Raw genomic sequence first — 20170 nt, 5'->3', positions numbered from 1 at the left:
CACAAGATTCCTGTTTGCCTGTTTCTCCAGTCTGGTGAGGTCCTTCTGAACGGTGGTGGCACAATCATCTGGCATATCAAACATTCTTCCCAGTCTTGTATTGCCTGCAGACTTTTTGAAGGCACATTCTGTTCTATCATGAAGGTCATTAATGAAGATGTTAAACAGGACAGGATCTAGTATTGACCCCTAGTGACTGGCCTCCAACTGGACTTTATGCCACTGATCACAACCGTCAGGGCCTGGCCCTTCAACCATTTTTTGATCTCACTGTCCGCTTGCCTAGTTTGTACTATGTCAGCTTATCTATAAGGGTGTTTTGGGAGACTGTCCAGAGCCTGGCTGAAGTAAAAGTACACATCATCCATTGTTCTCCACTTATCCACCAAGCTCAGTGTCATGTTACAGAAGGCTGTCGGGTTGGTCAGGCATGGTTTTCTCTTCATAATCTATGCTGACTGCTACCTTCTTTATGTCTGGAAGTGGTTTCCAGGATTATTTGGTACATCAGCTTCCCAGGGATGGAGGTGAAGTTGATTGACCTCTCTTTTCTGGATCTTCCTTCTTTTCAAGGTCACCTTGGCTTTCTTCCAGTCCTCAGAAACCTCTTCTGCTCACTGTGACCTTTCAAAGGTAATTGAGAATGATCCTGAATGGCATCTGCCAGTTGTGGGTGCGTCCACTCAAGCACTATGGACTTTTGTATGTCCAGGTTGTGTAAGTGTTGCCTAACTGATCCTCCTTCACCAAGGCTACGCTTTCCTTGCTCCAGACTTTCTAGTAGTCTCAGGGACCTGGGGCTGGTAAAGTCCAGTCTTGCCACTGAAGACTGTGGTGAGGAATCAGTGAGAATCTCAGCCTTTTCTGTGTCCTTTGTCTCCAGTTCCCCTGCCCTGTTTAGCAGTGGGCCCACATTGTCCATAGTCTTCCTTTTACTGCTGATATACCTGTAGGTTTTAGTTTTGCTTTTCATATTCCTCGCCAGATTTAACTTTCCAGCTTTATTTCCTGCATGTGGGAATGGACTCTCCTTTAAAATCAGCCAGTTTTCCTGCACCCTGCTTCTCATCAGGGCTATATCCCATGGAATTCTTCCAGATAGAACCCTAAATAGGGACCTATCTGGAAATGTGGAAACTTTCCTCTATACTTTTATGGGGCTCATTTTCAATACTATTCCTGAGTAACTGCTTGCATATGAGTTTTGTGTAAGTTGCACCGTGAATGCAATGTGGGATTTAGCTCAGGAAGAGGTGGGCTGGGAATTATTTGTCCAAGTATCTATCCACCCAGACACCTTTTGGTTTAGTGTCTGAAGCTATCCCAAACAGTTGAAAATAGAAATAAGTTGCCTTGGAGGTTTATTGTTCCTACTGACAGCTAGCGTCTTTTGCACAGGAATCTTTCCAAATTTGTATCGGAATATGTAGAGAAGTGCTTTCATCTTTTCAGGCCATTCCAGGAATTGACTGTTGCTTAGAAGACTTGCTTTGCCTGCCAAAGCAGAGATTTTTATTTGAGCTTGATACAGCAGGTACCAAAAGAGGGAAAATATTTTATTTGTTCTTACAAGAGATCAAAGAATTTCCTTTCCCTTCTAGCCTAAGGAAACAATGGATGTGGGAGTCAGTCTGAGCCAGCCCAGCTTGAAGAAATCCAGAGAGCCTAAGACAAGCCTCCTTCAGCTTGAGTGAAAGTTTAGTTCTATAGAGACACTAAGGTAGGACTCTGATTATTTATGTCTAGGTTATGATGCTCAGAAAGAATCTGGTATTGAGATATCAAAGCAGAAACCTGTTTCTTTTTTTCCTCCTGTACCCAGACCTGGAAGAATGCATTAGCATATGAGAATTCAAATACGGTTAAGTCCCAAGTAGTGGGAAGAACAAGTTAACACCATGAGTTTACCTCCCTGCGCCTTTTTCTCTATCCCAAATATACTCACTCGTAACCCACAGGCTGATGAGACTAAAGATACACAGATTTGTTTGCCACCTTTTTTTGGGGGGGGTTTAGTTAGACCAGACTTCTCACTGTGCAAGACAACTGTTTTTTTTTTTTTAAATGAGTTCCTCATTTGCTCAACCAGTTTAGGGACTAGAATTTAAGGCCCCTGTCATTGTAAAGCTGAAAAATTCTTAGATTTGGGAACATCAGTAGAATTGACTGTTACATTTTTTTTTCTCTTATGTTTAGCCTTGTGTTGTAGTCCTTATCCTACCTTGAATGGAGATACAGGAAGATACATATGTATACACACACACATATATATATCCACACAAGATACAGATATATTTAAAATACCACTGCTTTGGCACTTAGAGGATAATTCTTGTGTTTTCTTCCTACCTCATTTTTTAATGCAGGGAAAAGTCTGGTGCATAAAGTTGAAAATTGTAGGCTCTTCAGTGCATATTGGCCTAGGATCTGCCACAATGAATGGGTAAGCCTACTCTTAGCTTAGTACAAGTGATGTATATGATACAAGTGATAGTCAAATAGGCATAACAGTTAAACCATGGGAACTGTCTAGATAAATACATAAAATATATAAAACATAGGCACTAACATGGTTAAAGTAGTCCATTAGAAAAAAAGAACTTGAACATTGGCCATGTGCTTAGCCATTAAGGTGTATGTTGAGGTTTGGCACCTGAGAGTTGTTCTTGAAGGCAGTGTATTGGTTTCAGTGGACAGCGGTTAATGCTTTCAATACTCAACAAAAGTATGTAAAATATACTGATAAAGTCCTTTTGTGTGTTTAAAGCTGAGTTATGAAATGGACATGCCTTCTTCCATCTCCCTTTGTTGTTTGGTTTTTTTAGTGTATTCCATAGAAACAGTGGGAATGGAGGATAAAGGGATGACTGACTGGCCAGGAATTCAGGCAGCTGTATAACTATTCCCCACATCTTCATCCCTTCTAATATCTGTGTGCTGTGTAGTCAGCCTTACCCACCAGCCCACACAATCTGCCAAGATGACACCTAACCGATGTCATCCACCACGCTGGCAACCCTTAACCACGCCCAGTCCTGCCAAGTTGCATGAAGCTCAAGAGACTCAAAAAAAAATATATTTGTGGCTGTTAAGGCAGCTTTCTATTTACATATGAAATAATTTTTTAATTGCATAGGCATACAGCTTTGTTCTTAATACTCATTTTATCACCGTTTCCTTTCAAATTAAGGCAGAAAGAAACCAGGATATTTTTAGTTATGAATTTTAACTTTTTGCTAAGGAGGAGACTTTCTTTCATTCCCTGAGGTCTGTACACTTGGAAGACTACAAATCCACCCTTTTCTTGCAGCTATGGGACAAGAGATGCTTCTGCAATCCTAAACAGGTTTTGTAGTAAATTTCCTCATGCCAAATTGCAGATTAACATCAGCAGTTTAAATCAGTCTAACCAGTTATTTTTGCAGCCGTATGTTTGTAATCTAGAGTAACATGTTTAAGCAAGAATAGGGTAATGTTTTCAGCAACAAAAATAATATACGTTTGTTTAATACAAAATAGGTTAACATGGGGGACAGAGAAAGGGGATGTTACTAAAACATTATTTTGCTGCTCTCAGCAGCTGCATTTGAAAGGCAGTGAGCATTTTCCACTTCTATTGACTACAAAGCATTTATTTAACAGGATACTCGGTTTGTATTAGTTACAGGTCTTACCCTCCAACAGAATTACTAAAACATTCTAAGAAAACTTGGAATCATATTTTTAAGGTTAGGTCAAAAAAACGTGTTCATAATAAATTAAGAAATGCATTATGCTCTTGCTGGAGATCATTGGCAAGAGAGAGCTTGCATCTGGTAGCCAGCCAGTTCCATTTGTATTTAAAATTTAAAGTTGATTCTTAATCGTCTCTGTTAGTAGTTTAGGATGGCCTCTGAAGAAACTGTAGCTATCAGTGCCTGCCTGCCATGTTGTACTTTCATCCATGCAAATACATCTTGGTCTGTACGCTGGATCTTTAACCTGTGGGTGCCATTTTAAGAAAGAGGGTTACTCTAGGGAACAGAAAGAGGAAAATGAGAATCCTTTCCTCTAACTTAGGGAACATCTATTCTGCAGGCAGCAGCATAATACAGAGCTGTTAACTCTAGTTTAAACTGAGCAACCCCACAAGAAGCTAATGTGCCTTGCTGGGACGCTGCATCAACTCACCTATATGGAGTTTAACATTTCCACAGCTAGACCATGTTATTACTGTGTTAATACTCTTCTTCCTTATTTTCTGTAGACACCTGTGTCAGTAGGGCTCAATGAATGCAGCAGTTTGGGGAGCCGTGTTTCCTATGATAAAAGATAAAATCAGTAGGTGTGTGGAAGCGTATACATATGTAAAGTTCTCATGTTTTGTGGCAGTCAGTAGGGAGTGTCTCACGTTGCTCAACAGTTAATTACTGTTGCTGTCGCCTCCTACACTGTTCTGTAACACCTCAGGAAATCGGCTGATTAAGATTCTCATGCTAGCAAACATGAGAAAAATGTTTTGGGACTTTATAAAATAGTAGATTTGAATGGAGCTCTTTTCATTTGCCTCAGTAGTTCTTCCAGGTGGAGTATATGGCCCAGAGAATATATTTTTGTACCTGCATCATGGATTACAGCTTATGTGAGTTGAAGCTAGTCATCTTAAGTCTGATGCTGTTCTGTGGTTTTGCACTGCCACTAGTGCAACAGGAACCTTTTACTGAGGAGTTCTTCTGCACATCTTCTGTGGGAAATTGTCACATTTGGCATTTACTTGGAGAGTATTGCATGTTCTTAGGTAGTGCATAAATTATTTCCCAAGGGAAAAAAAATACATCTTTAGAGTTGCGTGGAACTTTGCCATCTGAGTGCTATTCGTCATTGTTTATGAAGTAAGTTTCCAGAACATTTATTTGTTTTGCAGACAGCAGTATACCTGAGGGCCTAAATGAATGTTTGAAACAGCTACTTCATCCTGTTCTGCCACTATGGATAACTTAAAGTTTAGGTTGACTAATGAAGTATATCAAAGTAATTTAAATAGCACTCAGCGATGAGCTACTATATTAAACGTAGATACCTGTGAGACATGCAGAACTTTGGTTATAAGAATTATATTGCTGCTTATCAGAATTCCCCTGTGCTGGATTATAGGCTTCGGTACTTGAGAAGGCTTGCTCTGTGTACCCTAAACATATATACAGTCTCAGTGGTACATCTCGCATCAGTAGGAAGGCTTATTGTATATTCCAGTAGCCTTGAAAACTGTGCCTGCAGAGTTGTTTTCCCCTGCCAGAGAGAGGAAAAGGGATGCAAGTCAAAGGATGAAAAGTGGTCCAGTAATTCACAAGACTGCTCAAGCATTAAGCTTGACAGGCACAAGAAAAATAAAGATAAGAGTGTCGTGGTTTAACCCCGGCTGGCAGCTAAGCACCACACAGCTGCTCACTCATTCCCCACCCCCTGCAGTGAGATGGGAGTTTGAAGAGTGGAAGTGAGAAAACTCATGGGTTAAGAACAGTTTAATAATTGAAATAATAATAATAACAACAACAACAACAATAGTAATGAAAACAAAGAGTGAGAAACAAAACCCAAGAAAGACAAGTGATGCAAATGAAAACAATTGCTCACCACCAACCAACCAATGCCCAGCCAGTCCTCAAACAGTGGCCCCCCTGCCAACCTTCCCCCTAGTTTTATTGCTTTTTCTTATTGCTAAGCATGACACTGTAAGGTATGGAATATCCCTTTGGTCAGTTGGGGTCAGATGTCTCGGCTGTGTCCACTCCCAACTTTTTGTGCACCCACAGCCTACTCACTGATGGGGCAATGTGAGGAGCAGAAAAGGTTTTGATGCTGTGTAAGCACTGCTCAGCTGTAACTAAACCATCCCTGTATTCTCAATACTGTTTCCAGCACAAATCCAGAACATAGCTCCTACCAGCTATGAAGAAAATCAACTCTACCCCAGCCAAAACCAGCACATAGAGAAAGGAAACAAAGGAGCCATTCCGGTTTATCGAAGGAAAGGTAGAGCCCCACTTGTGCACCAAGATGCACAGGGTATGCATGTTCGACAGTCCTTCATGCTGCAGTGGTGCATCACCAAGGCCGGTGCTCACTTCTGTGGCGCCCTGATCTCCCAAACCCTGGCGTGAAGGTCCTGCTCCACATGGGCCAGTCCGCAGGAGCTACAAAAGCAGTGGCTTTCACACCGGTCCATCTTCTATCTCCATTGTTTTACTAACGATCAATTAAACATAGATGTTTCATGGTCCCCAGCTCCTACCCTCTCTCCTCAGAAGGCTGCTCATAATCGTTGCTGTTAATTTGCATCTCATTTCTCTGCTGCACACAGCTTTCCAAGCCAGGGCTTAATCCTGGCCTGTCTCTACACTGAAGTCCTCAACCCTTTACTCAGCCAGTATTATTAGTCAGGATCTTCTGCTTGAAACTGGTAGTTCTGCTTGCTTTTGAAACACCAGCCAACCTCTCTGGGCAGTCCTTAGGCCTGTCCTCTGCTTCCTTCTCCATTTCCATTTGGCTGGCATGGCTATGTGCTTAGGTGCATACAGTGGTTTGCCAGTTCAGGTAGTGTTTTGAGCAGAAGAACGCAAGAGCTTTGATCTGAAAGCCATTTGGTTATGTTAAAGCAGAACTGTACTCAAAGAGTAAGGAGAATGGGAGGGAGGTTTCATTAGCTTTTTTGTAACCCCATGTTAACGTACATGCAGTTTCTGGAATAATATTAGCTGTTTGTTAACTCACTTGGACCCAGTGCAATATTTTTATATGAAGAAGCAGCTCATTAGTTCCCATACGTGCAGCATTTGTTCATTAAAGTTGGTAGAAAAGAGTTGTCTTGAAAACCTGGCATTTAAATGTTATTTTCATTTTCTAATTGACCTGTGTTCATCTTTATTTTACCCAGTCACCTGCTTCTTAAAATCTTAGAGTCATTAACAAAAGTGATCATATAAATGTTTGGAGTCTGGTTTATCTAAAAGGAGACTTAGTTAAATAAAAGTACAGCAGAAGTAGTGAAGAAATCTTTGAAAATCAGCAGCACTACTAGCTGCCATATTAAAGTATTTCTCAGGTTGATAACTTTGTGCAATATAAAACAGCTTCCAGCTTGTTTATCCTCAGTTGTAGATGCTAATTCTCTGTGATCTTTACCCAAATTCACGTTTTTGCTCTTCTTCCCATCATTTCTTAAACATCATTCCACTAGTCCAAACCAAATTACTTAATTTTTCCTAGAATGTTCTCACTGCCTTGTCTTCTGTCACCTTATCTAAGACCAGCAGCTTCCATGATACAGAGCTACAAGCTCTGCTCCATCCAGAACTGAGATATTACCACTTTTCCTGTATAACTATTCATAAAATCTGGCCTAACCTTTGTTTTGTGCCCAGGGTCCACTAACTTTCATTCCTTCACCTCCCATCTTGATAGCTTCCTCTTCAGTTACTCCCACATTTGCAGTCTGCCACCTATTTAATGAAAGGAGCCACGAATTTTAAAATTCCTATGCTGAGATCTAGCTATTTTCTTTTTACCTTTTCTTTTTTGGCTTCTTTTTGCCTTCACTTTTATTGCCCCAACATATCACCTCTTTAAATTACCTTCCTTTCTCTTCAGTACATTTCATAATTCTTACCTAGCCTGCCTGCATAAGCTTCATTCATTTACTCTTCCATCAACTATCTGCACCCTTTTTACTACCTTACTCCAAGCTGGTCTGCTCAGGGTGTAACTTTTCACTCTTACCAAATTTCAAGACTCACTTCTATCGCTGTGTCTTTAGAAGATAAGCCAGACATTTATTTTTGGTTACCTCTTAAATATTCATGAGGTGTTTGCATTGTGCTTTCAGCTGCAACCCATGCTGTCCCATTGTCCTTGCTGTCCCAGGCCATCCTTAACCCAGAAAATGGACAAATGACCATACCTGACAAACATTGGACCTTGCTGCTTTTGCATGGTAACATCATTCATTCCTCTCCCTTTCTGCTGTCTTAAAGCTTTAACCCCTTCATTGTACCCAGACTCACATCACTTGATACTGTAACACAGGTATATTAAACATATGAATGATTTAATATAGGGGGTAAACATTCATCTAACATTAGCAGAAAAAAGAAAAGTGTTTTATTATGTCCACAGGTGTATTCTAAATTATTACAGGATAACCAAGGATTAACCAGGAAATACAGGGAATATCTCTGGTACGTTTCATTACAGTGACTTGGCAGAGATGTTCAACTCTCTTAAAAGCTCTTGTCAAAACTGCTTTGAGGAAAATAACAGTTCTCCCAAATCTCATAAAGTCTGAACTCATGCTGCACAAAGCAGAGATTTCCTTTTCTTGGACTCTGCAAAAATCTGCAAGTAAGTACATACTCTGTATTATTCCAAATCTACCCAATATTATCCCGCTCAGAGCTACCACCTATTCAAGAAGACAAGGGTGTTACCAGAGATGAAAAGTCAGGGACAGTCAGCAGAAAGAGCCCTGTTTGTGTCTCTGCCTTCCTGGGCTGCACCACAGCAGCCACCAGAGTCTGCAGCCTTTGAGCCCCTCAGGGCCCTTAAGTTAAAGACAGGCCAAGCAGGCACAGGGATGTCCTTTGCAGTTGGGTGAGGGTTCAAAACAGTTAAAATTAACTTTGCCATGCCTTTCCTCATGTGCCAAAAAGGAAAGCTCTGGTGCAGAACTGGACATGAAAATCCTGCTATGTCTTGGCAGAGCCAAATCCAGCATAATGGAAGGAGTTTGAAGGGGAACTCCCCTGCTTTGTCTACTTGGTTTATTGCTCTTCTGTTTTTCTGTCTCCTCAGTCTCCCTTTTATGTTACTTAGACCATTCTCACCCTCCCCACCTTTCTTTGTAGCCTGTTTGGAAAAATAAGGTGTTTTCTTAGGAACTCTAATCTAAAAGCCTTTTAATTGTTAAAGATTAACCTTTAAAGCATCTGTGGAAAAACACATTTCCCTAACACTTGACTCCAGCCTGCTGCATTCTGAAACTCAGCTATTAATAATGCTTCAATAGCTTGTTCACCTTGACAGGTTGACAAGAAGACAAGCGCAGATCCTATGTAGAAAATACACAAATGCAGGCTACAGCCATATGCCTGGATGGGGAGCCACAAACACCTCTAACTGCGAGCAAGTCAGTGTAAGCACCTGTCTTTCAGTGGCACGATATTTTGGTGGATTTGATTTTGATGAAGCTTTCTAGGGAGTTTTCTGAGAGCTGGGTGCTTTCAGAGTGGGAGACAGGAGGGTTGCACATGTACCTGTGCACAGAGGAAGAAGAGTGAATGCACTAAATCAGGCCCATGTGGAGGACACCAAACAAAAAAAGAGCTTTTTAGAGAGGTTGATGTACATATGCAGCTGCAAAAGCAAAGCTCTGAAATTCCCATTTCAGAGCACACAGCATGCTTCAGGTTAGAAAACTTAATGCTATGGCACTGGTGGGAATTTTCAAAAAGGTATCAATAGATGTTGAATTTGGGGGCCAAAAGTGGTCTAAGTGCTCAAAACTATAACTTTATCTGGATTTCCCTATAAGATTAATATGTATTTGAACCTTTCCTTTATACAAGGTGATCAAAAGCAGTTTCCAATGTCATTAAGAGGTTTCCTACACAGCATTTTGTTTAGTCCCTTTTCAGTGATATTGAAATATTTGTTTCTACCTCACCATAAAATCATGGTAGAAGCCATTTCACTGTTTAGATTGAATTAGCTAAGGTCTTTGTAAAGAAAGAGTATAAGGCAAACTAGACTGACAAATTTCTTTTTTTTCAGGAATTTCAGTGAAATTTCAAATGGCTTTTTAATTTCCACCTTAAAAATAGAAGTAATTAGGTTTATTATAAATTAATTTCTATTTGGAAGCATCTAGGTCCTCTAGCAAAATCAAAGACAAAACATACTAGGACAGGAATTCACCCAACTGATAACCAAAGAGTGGGAGAAAGGGAATGATGTTGGCTTTTCCCAGTTATTTCTTTTTAATTGTGTTTTTATTGTTGTTATTACATTAACTGGTAACATCAGCATTCTCTGCTATTTGCAAAATCTTAGACCAGAAGGATCAGAGGGCATGTTCTGACAAAGAGCACTAATTCTTGTGTGGCTTAATATATGTAAGTACTGCCACCAGAAGAAACAAACAACATACTTGATGGTAACTTCTGGTTTCCTCATCTTCAGTATATGACAAAGAGACAAGCTGCCTTAAAAATGGTATAAGAGAATTGTAAGCAGTAGTAATTTAGTTTGTTCTTTATGTCACAATGACACATCTTTCCAGAGAGATTTCAGCTGCATTCATATGTATGAGCTTGTGTAGCCTTTGAAATCTTTTATGCATGTAGAACTCATTATAAACAATAAAGACCAAGATCAATCCAAGGGCAGCCTGAAGACAAGAGCCTGAAAGGTCTCTGAAAATCTTGACATAAGTTTAAAATTTCCACTCTGTCCTCTTACTCTCTTCACATGTCTCATTAGAAAAGGTGAGGACAATAACAGTTCGCCTCAGGCACAGTAAGTCCTTGAATAAGACAATAGTTGTCAGTAAGGAAAAAGAGTGGGGGAGAACGCTTCAGAGTATTCTGTAGAAATACTTGAGAAGCCATGTTAGAATCACAGAAGTCAACCAGTAGCTTCAGTTAATAGTTTTCTACTACCCAGTGGTTAAGCTTTGAAGAGAAACTACTGGTTTCTAAGAATACAGAACTCTTCCTATGCTCTGTCTAAAAGTCATGGGTTTATGTGTTTGTGGCTGTCAAACAGAGGACCTCAGGTGCAAACCTGGTCTCTGAATATAGGTCTTGCAGACCTCACCCAAGGTTTAGCCCCAGAATTTCTGCAGGTGAAGAACATTAGACTATGTATTATTTCATAGTTACATGCTGTAGACTAATGCAGAAGTAACAATACATTGAATAGTAAAACCCAAGGAAGTGTAAGCTTTTTATTGAAATGCTGTGTTTTTTAAGTAAAATTCAACACACTGTAAAGAGTTGCATTAATTTCAGCCAGTCTCTGAGCTGTTCTTATAATTTGTTACTCTGCCTCTGGCTGCTCTAAAGTGGTTGTAAAGGCATGTCAAAATGGGTGGAGATATGAAAACAAGTACCCTTAGTTTTTTCTCGGCTCCCACCCACACCTAAGATTCAAGTAACACTGTGCCATCTGATATGAAGCCATACAACTTTCACTCTTGATCTACTTAAATTCTCAGCCCCAACAGTACAGAAACAGCAGGAGGGAAAGAAAGACAGCACCTACAATGAAGCACACTGTAGGACGTGATGCTGTTTCACACAGTTGCCTAACATGTCCCCAGAGGCAGCTGTTGAAGATCACAGAATGGTTGGGGTTAGAAGGGACCCCTGGAGATCATCTTGTCCAACCCCCTGCTAAAGCAGGTTCACTTGCAGCAGGTTGCACAGAATTGTGTCCAGGCAGGTTTTCAGGGTCTCCAGAGAAGATTCCACAACATTTCTGGGCTGCCTGTTCCAGTGCTCGGTTACTCTGAAAGTAAAGAAGTTCTGCCTTACATTCAGATGGAACCTCCTCTGTTGCAGTTTGTGCCCATTGCCTCTTGTCCTGTCACCGGGCACCACTGAAAAGAGTCTGGCCCCAGCCACTTGACACTGCATGGAAGATATTTGTGGACATTGATAAGGTCCCCTCTCAGTCTTCTCTTCTCCAGGCGAAGCAGGCCCAGGTCCCTCAGCCTTTCCTCAGAAGGGAGATGCTCCAGCCCCCTCACCATCTCTGTAGCCCTCCCTGGACCCTCTCCAGTAGTTCCCTGTCCCTCTTGAACTGGGGAGCCCAGAACTGGACCACAGCACTCCAGGTGCTGCCTCACCAGGGCAGAGCAGAGGGGGAGGATCACCTCCCTCGACCTGCTGGCCACGTTCCCCTAATGCCCCCCAGGATCCCACTGGCCGCCTTGGCCACCAGGGCACACTGCTGGCTCATGGGCACCTTGCTGTGCTCCAGCACTCCCAGGCCCTTCTCCGCAGAGCTGCCTTCCAGCAGGTCAGCCCCAGCCTGTGCTGGTGCGTGGGGTTGTCCCTCCCCAGGTGCAGGACCCTACACTTGCCTCTGCTGAACTTCATCAGGTTCCTCCCCACCCAACTCTCCAGCCTGTCCAGGTCTCGCTGAATGGCAGCGCAGCCTGCTGGGGTATCAGCCCCTGCTCCCAGCTCTGTATCATCAGCAAACCTGCCCAGGGGACACTTGGTCCCTTCATCCAGCTCTTTGATGAGTAAGCTGACCAGGACTGGTCCCAGTACTGACCCCTGGGGAACACCGTGAGCTACAGGCCTCCAGCCAGACTCTGCGCCGCTGATCACAACCCTCTGAGCTCTGAGTTCAGCCAGTTCTCCATCCACATCACTGTCCACCCATCCTACCCACACACTGCCTGTGCTTACCTGTGAGGATGTTATGGGAGACAGTGCCAAAAGCCTTGCTGAGGTCAAAGCAGACAACATCCACTGCTCTCCTCTCATCCACCCAGCCAGTCACGGAAGGCTATGAGATTGGTCAGGCATGATTTCCCCATGTTGACTACCCCTGACAGCCTTTTTTTCCTCCGCATGCTTCAAGATGACCTCCAGGATGAGATGCTCCATCACCTTTCCAGGGATGGAGGTGAGACTGACTGGCCTGTAGCTTCCTGGGTCTCCCATCCTGCCCTTCTGGAAGACTGGAGTGACACTGGCTTTCCACCAGTCCTCCAGCACCTCTCCTGTCCTCCATGAACTTTCAAAGATGATGGAAAGTAGCTTAGCAGCAACATCTGCCAGCTCCCTCAGCACTTGGGGGTGTATCTGATCAGGGCCTATGGGTGTTGGTGTCAGGCTTCTTTAAGTGACCTCTAACCAGATCCTCCTCAACCAAGGGAAGGTCTTCCTTTCTCCAGACTTCCTCTTTTGCCTACAGGGCCTGGGATACCCACGAGCCAGCCTTGGCAGTGAAGACCAGAGCAAAGAAAGCATTCAGTAACTCTGTGTTCTCTGTGTCCTTCATCACCAGGGCACCCACCTCATTCAGCAGCAGGCACACGTTTTCCCCAGTCATCCTTTTGCTACTGATGTAGTTGAAGAAGCCCTTCTTGTTGTCCTTCCCTTCCTTTACAGATCTAATTCCAAACAGACCTTAGCCTTCTTTGTTGCCTCCCTGCATGTTCTGACCACATCCCTGTGTTCCTTCCAAGTGGCCTGTTCCTTATTCCACATCCTGTAAACCTCCTTCTTCTGTTTGAGGTTTGCCAGAAGCTCCTTGCTCATCCATGCAGGCCTCCTGCCCCGTCTGCTTGATTTCTTGCTCACAGGGTTGCCCCGACCTTGAGCTTGGAGGAAGCGATGCTTGAATTTTAGCCAGCTCTCTTGATGACAGGGTGACAGGAGTCTGCCTGAGAGAGTGTCCTCAGTGGGACTATAGACCCAGGATATATTATACCCTGTAGCAACAATGTACCCCACTGCATTTAAAGTCTCTGACTGAATGGTCTGATTTCTCAGCTGGAATAGGAAGATAGTGATCTGTTTTGGAAGAAACCATTTGGTTCACTGAGTTCAGACTAAAAGCTTCACTAGTTTGTTTGGTGGGGTTTTCCCCATCTTCCTTCCATACTGGCCTTGGACTCCTTCACAGAATATTTTAGGTGTATGGCAGATTCCCCAAGACAGAATGTGTTTTCCCAGTCACATTACCATTCATATCTTGAAGTTGTGCCTTGAGCCTCGCTGTTTGATAGCTCTACTGCCCTCCTTTAAACACATAAGACATTTCATCTGCAAAACCTTTTTGTTCTGAACTGCTGCAAGTGGCATTTATGGGGATTAGCAATAAGGGAATTTTCAAGCAATTCATTAAAAAAATCAGACTATTTACCCCATCTCTGTAAGCAGAGATACACCTGTATCAGCAGTAGCGCTTCTTGTTAGTAGTGTCTGCTTGAAAGACACTGTCACGGCATCATGGAAGATTGAGGATAGTGTAACAGTGAAAATGCAGCTGTGTGGCCTGCAGAGGGGTGTGCAGGGCTTTTTGCATGAGGCACTAATAAAGTGAGGCTAGTAAAATTCCCAAAAGGAGGTGAGGCCCAGCCCAACAACAGCCCAAGAAACTGTTTAACCTCGTGGGGTCAGCTCCTCTCTTCCCCTGCTCCTGCCATGGTGCCAATTAAGTACAGCTCAGCTTTGTCAGGCTTGACAGTCTGAGGAGTGTTTACTCAGCCCTCAAGGAAGCTTTAGTTACTTGCTGTGAGTTTGCTGTTGCTGTGGTTATGCTACTACAGACACTTGAGCTGGGAAGAATAGGAGTTCATGTATGTTTATGTAAACTGTTGTGATAGTAGTGTAAGTGTGTGCCCTTCTTTAGGAGAACTTTAATCACAATGGGAAGGCATGTGTTGTCTTGCTGGTGCATGGTGGTGGCTCAGGTGCTTCCTGTGAAAATGTCAGATTTTATTGTAAAGGTTAAAGAAATGAGATATACAACAAATATATATATATACTTGTTAAATAAATGAGGTATACAACAAGTATATATATATAAAAAAAAGCTTCTGTTACACTCTGACACTGCTTTCTTTGTCATGAATGAAAAGGTAGTGATCTGTATGTATGCCTGTGCTAGCTGGTCAGGAGTGTGTACGAACAATTGGAATTTTTTGTTTGGAGAGGGCTAGGGATACACTCATGCAAATGAATGAGAACTGTTGAGCACAGCTTAGCTATTTGCACATGTTGTTTTATTTCCACTTTGTTTTGTTGAAGTCTTAAAACTCAAATTCTGGGTGCTTTGCTACCTGTTGGAGAGAGTGTAAAAAGTACCGAAGAAAGAAGATGCAAGAAAGGAGTATTTTCTTGATGCTTGTTCCCATGACATGAACTTGTCAGCTGAGAGGAAGGTGAAGACTGTGGGAAGAACTGAGCAGGAAAGGTTTGGGGGTAAAGCTGTTTGGGTAAAGACACTCCAAGGTGGAATCTGCACCATCCCCTCCAGCCAGAGTGCTGAAAGGACCAGCCTAGCATAACGGTGTAACGGAGCTGTGATCTTTCCAGCCTTTTGCACTGGGCAGATGGATGACTGAACAGAGAGGCTCAGTGCATCAAGTGCTGCACTTCTTACTGGGAAAATGTGATTTGCTGCAGCTTCAGGGTTAGATGATTACATTAAGAAATACCAGAACTAGTTACTTATTCAACCCTTACTGCTGTTTCTTAGGCTTATGCAGGATGAAGGTGTATCACTTCTTGTTTGCAGCCATTCTTCTGGATCAAAATATACAATAACTCCAACTGTTGCCAAGTTTTTGCTGATAATTACCACAGAGTTTATGGAAGCTGTCTGAACTTGCCCCAAGTTCTTGCTGACATAATTAAGATGGGGATCTACCATGCAGGGAATGCTGTCAATAAGCAGAAAACTAAAGCTTGCTCAGCTGCTTTACTCCCTGAGCATTCTTCTTTGGGATGCAGCATATAGCCAGCATTTAGGGTCTTGACAATTTTGGTTTTCTCTAGAAAGAAACTCGTGACACAACTAGGTATATTCTCTGGTAGAACACAGTTTCCTTAAAAAAAATGTTTCCCAAAAACAACAGGGAAAAACGAACTAGCCAGCTTCTTCAGAAATCCGAGTCTGATTTCCTCAAGGATAGTGTCTCTATGAGAAATGGTTTCTTAGCTTACTGCAAAGATCTTGCTTGTACCAGTATTTGCTATCTCTCCTGCACAGTTTCAGCTCATTAGTTATAGGGACTGGAAGATTGTAATCTATCCTAGGAAAAAAATGTCTTTAAGCTGCAGTAGGTTAGTCCTTGTAAAATCTTACAATGCAGCTGGCTGATTTAACTGGTTTGATTGGTGCCTACCTCCCTCCACAGAGAAACCTTTCTACTGAGAGCGGCAGAGAGCGCTCTCCCACTCTTCAGATTAAGAGATCTGTGACTCTAGAGCCTTTTCTTCATGACTGCCACCAGTACTTTGCAGCACACCTGCACTATCTGAACATGCACTGTAAGACTGTGAGTGAGATGGGCTTTTGTGAATCTAACAGGTTATGGATGTAACTGCAGACCTGCACATGTATCCTTTCACAAAGGAAAGCCGTTGGGTGTCCACATTTCTCTATATACCAGCATGATAATGGAAGATGTCCTTAATGTATTTTGAAGATATTTCTAGAAAAACAAATAAGAAATTAAAAAAATTTCGGTTGTTTGTTTGGTTGGAGTTTTTTTGTTTTTTTTTTTTTTTTTTTGGGGGGGGGAGGTTGTCATTTGTTCTTTTTTCTTGATTTCAAAAACCTCATTTAGAATAGCTGATCTGTGGTGGTACCATAGGTATGAGAGACCACAGAAGAAGTGTAATTAGTTATGAAATGTAATATAGCTTCTTGATTGATTGGTAATTAACCTGTGTGATTTCTCATACAGGAATTATGGGCTCACAGGTCTTACATTCCCAATGAAGAAGCTCAGTTTCAAAACCAACATAGCTAGGACAACACAGTACAAACTACAAAAACTTCCCTATCACACCGCAAGATTCAATATTTGTTGAAATTTCCATTCTATTCTTAGCATCTTATCTAAAAATTAACCTAAATTAGCAAGTTCTAACAGCAGAAATCAAGCTTTACATTAGGTAAAAATCCTTGTGGATTACCATGATTTAGAGGTGGTGTAGTTTGTGCTAACCACTTATTGTTATTGATCTTCCTAGAACTCTGTACCCTTCTGGTGTATTGCACCATGGCATTCATGCACCTGCTGGTTTTGCCAGTTAAAGCCTATTGAGCACAGCACAAGTATTCTGCAGAGTTAGCATTCACATCTTTGTTGACAGCTTTTTGTTTGGTTTTTTTGGTGGGTTGTTTTTTGGGGGGGGCGGTGTTGATGCAGGTTAGAGTGATTTTGCAGTCGTGAAGCACCGTGTTCTAAAAGGAACTGATTTTTCCAGACATGTTTATGCACCCAGCTCATGGATAAGGCAGCGATTATGGCGTAATGTTGTGGCCCAGATACAATAAACATACCCTGCAACCTTCCAGCATGCTGAAATGATTACTACTTACTTTAGCTTCATCTGTGTGAGCTCCTACAGAATAAACCATTTGATCGTATCATGGCCAATAACACATGTAGCTAAAATTTGATTTATGAAAGATTTAGCTATAAACTTTGCATAACAAAACAAGCTGGTAGATGGCATCTGAATTAAGTGTTCTCAGCTGTGAAAAGCTTTAAGATGTGGGCTCCAGAACAGCTACTCTCTGTAGCTCACTGTCACAGAATGTGCTTGGAGTGTTCATTCAATGATTACTGACACTTTGCAACAAGGATTTAGATCTTCACGTTGATATATTTTTACACTGGAATTATATTCACAATGTTAGTGAGGCTGGCTCTTTTTTCATATATTGTTTTCAGAGATGGGACAGATTAAAATGAAAAATCTGGTGGTGCAATGTTATGATTTTTGGAAATAGGCTGAACAAGTGTTTTGGCTTCAGTTTTCTCATGATGTTCAGTAAGGCTTCTTTGGCTGACTGCAATGCACCTTTTGCAGGTGATTTAATTCTCCTTCTTGGTATAGACTGAGTTGCAGTCAGCCTGCATTTAAGCAATACAGTCTGAAGAGGTGTGTCACTGCCAGTTTTAGAGAAGCACAGTGTGTGTATAATGAACTGTCTTACATAATGTGTGTGTATATGCATTATAAGCATATTTATTTATACAGTATATTATATACGTGTATATATTGTGTATGTAATGCAAACATATCACAAAGCTTTACATATACACATATATAATAGAATGCTTGTGTATATATAATATATGTTTATCATATATACAACACTATGACACTACCTCTGTTAAATATCCCCTTTGAAGACGTTTTTCACACACTTATGATTATTTCTTCTACTTTTGCAATAGCCATTTTCCACCCTACTTTTGGAGCACCTTCATTCACTCCTGCCTAGGGCCAGTCTCAGCTGCATAATAGTAAAACAATTTTTTATGGTAAGGACCTACTGTTATGTGAGATAAGTGGGCTTACATGGAAAGTTCCACATCTGAATAGCTTTGTCACATTTGCAAGAATTTATCAAATTCACTATTGTTAAAATGGCAAAACTGGAGCTCAACACATAGGTAAACACGTAACTGTTGAAATAGAGCTGACCTGACAATATTGCTGTAGCTTGTGGTGGGCTCATGGTGTCAAGAAACCATGCAAAACCAGCGACAGCTACTCACTTCTGGACAGTTCCCTGAAGTGTATGTCCACAGAGAGACAAGGGAGACCTCCTTGCACAACTCAGCTCATCCATAGACAGATGAGCAGGACTGTGTCATCTCACCTTGTGCCACAGTAAAAGTGATGATACATGTCTGAGGAGAGATTTCTCTGCTGTTTGTAAACTGCTCCTGGAATGTCACTGCCAGCATTACACAAGGACTCATGCATGGCTGTCCATAACAGAGCTAGGCAGAAATGCCTCAGCTACAAAAGGACACTGTTTCAGCCCAGAGGATTAGGAAGAAAAAGCAATTTTTTTCTGCAAAGTCTGAAAGTAACTGCAACTGGAAAAAGAGAATGGCCATGGAAGGCCCTTTTGTCTCCAGTCCTGCTGCCAAGCACAGCAACATGCTGTGCACTTACAGAGGTGGGATACAGTCCACTTGCAACAGAGCCTGCCTGGGACAGGTTTACCAGTTGTGAGTCAGAACACCAGCAGAGATGCACCAGCAAACAATACGTTCTCCAGGAAAGCAAAGCTTGCAAACAAGATTTGTGTAAGGTTTGCATCTCCTCAAGCTGAGGGTGCAGGTATCTGTTGGTGTTCTTCGGGTGACTACCTTGCTTGGTTACAACTGTTACTATTTCAGCAAAAGCTCCCGACACTGTTGGTGCAGTAAGGAGCAGCCCCTGCAATTCCCCTGCTGATAAGCACCTTCAGGCTCCAAATACAGTCCTCACTCATCCCTAAAAGACTCTTAAATCACCATCTCATCAACAGAGTAACAGGCTAAACATCCTTCAGTATCTGAGCTATCTGGATTCTGGCAAGGCAACAAAACCCAAAAAAGCATTGGTTAGCAGTATTCATGGCAAGCACAGTTCTTTATTTAGCATAGACCAGGAGTTAAGTCTTCAGCGTCTTGTAAAATCTGCAGAGCCATCTTCAGCGTCTACATTTGTTTCCCTCTTCCCTAGTTCTTTGGTGGTGAATGTAGGGAACTTAAAAGATTACTGAAATTTACAGTAAATCTCATGTGCAGCTTTCACTTGCTAAGCACTGAGACAATCTGGTTGCTGCTAGCTCCCTCTTTTACAATTTAAATGCCTCTGACTTCCTGTGTGTATCTGCTTTCTTTGTGCGTGCAGGGCACAGCTGTCTCCTTCATGCTGCCTTTCCCCTGCTGCATGTTAATCATTTACCTGACATGAGCAGGTCAACCATTATTTCTGTCCTCTCCCAGCCCTCACAGACTCGCTTGATGATTCAGATTACCTTTGCTCCTGAAGTGCATGGAAGGCGAGGCCATTCTCTTTATGGGGCTCCAAAGACAGAAGAGCTGTTCTTGCTAACACTGTTGGCTTCAAATGTGTTAGAGCTGTTAGCCTGCATCTGGTAATTGTTATTTTCGTCCATTAGTAACAGCTGCACATTTTGAAATCTACAGGTGACCTACTTACTTTTTATTATTATGCACCCCAGTGTCCCATTCTGTCTGAGCCAAGACAGCCTTATCAGGCATGGCAAAATAGGTTTTAGAACATGTGAGGGGTACTAGTTGCTTGCTGAGCCATATAGCCATGTCCCTCTGGACAAGTCTTAAGGCTCCCCAAGGGGTCTGTCTGAGCAGGGATGTGCTGGTTCCCAAGGTCTGTTTGTAGTTCTTGGCTGATGTCTTAGTAAAAATGGTTTTGAACCAAGAAATCAAAGAAAATGTTCCAAATTCTGAAAGTTAAGGGGGTGGGAAATGGGGTGCTTTGATTTTGTTTTGTGATTTTTTTCCCTCCTAGGTGACACATGCAGTATTGCTCAATGGATTATCATATTTCTACATACCCCTTTTGGCCAAACCCTGTGATCTTATTAAAGATCAAAAGCCCCAGGATTT

At 42.0% G+C, this 20170-nt stretch overlaps 2 protein-coding genes across 4 annotated transcripts in view; both read left to right on the top strand.

Annotated features, from left to right (window-relative positions):
- ERCC8 (ERCC excision repair 8, CSA ubiquitin ligase complex subunit) overlaps nt 1-4531 on the top strand; it is a 40367-nt gene extending 35836 nt beyond the window's left edge. Inside the window, exons 12-14 of the mRNA XM_080370962.1 lie at nt 1602-1720; nt 2367-2443; nt 2826-4531. Of these exons, the coding sequence (XP_080227088.1) occupies nt 1602-1694 (93 nt within the window). The 3' untranslated portion in view covers nt 1695-1720; nt 2367-2443; nt 2826-4531. The remainder of the gene's footprint in view (nt 1-1601; nt 1721-2366; nt 2444-2825) is intronic.
- Nucleotides 2379-20170, top strand: part of ELOVL7 (ELOVL fatty acid elongase 7) — a 54519-nt gene continuing 36727 nt past the window's right edge. The window contains exon 1 of one of the 3 annotated variants that reach the window (XM_080370968.1): nt 2379-2443. The gene's annotated coding sequence lies outside the window, so the exon portion shown is untranslated. Of the gene's footprint in view, nt 2444-4663; nt 7970-20170 lie in introns of those variants that run through there. The other 2 variants (XM_080370965.1, XM_080370969.1) reach the window with 2 other exon arrangements.

Source organism: Falco punctatus (genome assembly GCF_963210335.1).
Source record: "Falco punctatus genome assembly, chromosome: Z".
Taxonomy (NCBI): domain Eukaryota; kingdom Metazoa; phylum Chordata; class Aves; order Falconiformes; family Falconidae; genus Falco; species Falco punctatus.
The sequence above is the reverse complement of the archived record's forward strand: the minus strand, read 5'-3'. Positions and strand labels throughout refer to the sequence as shown.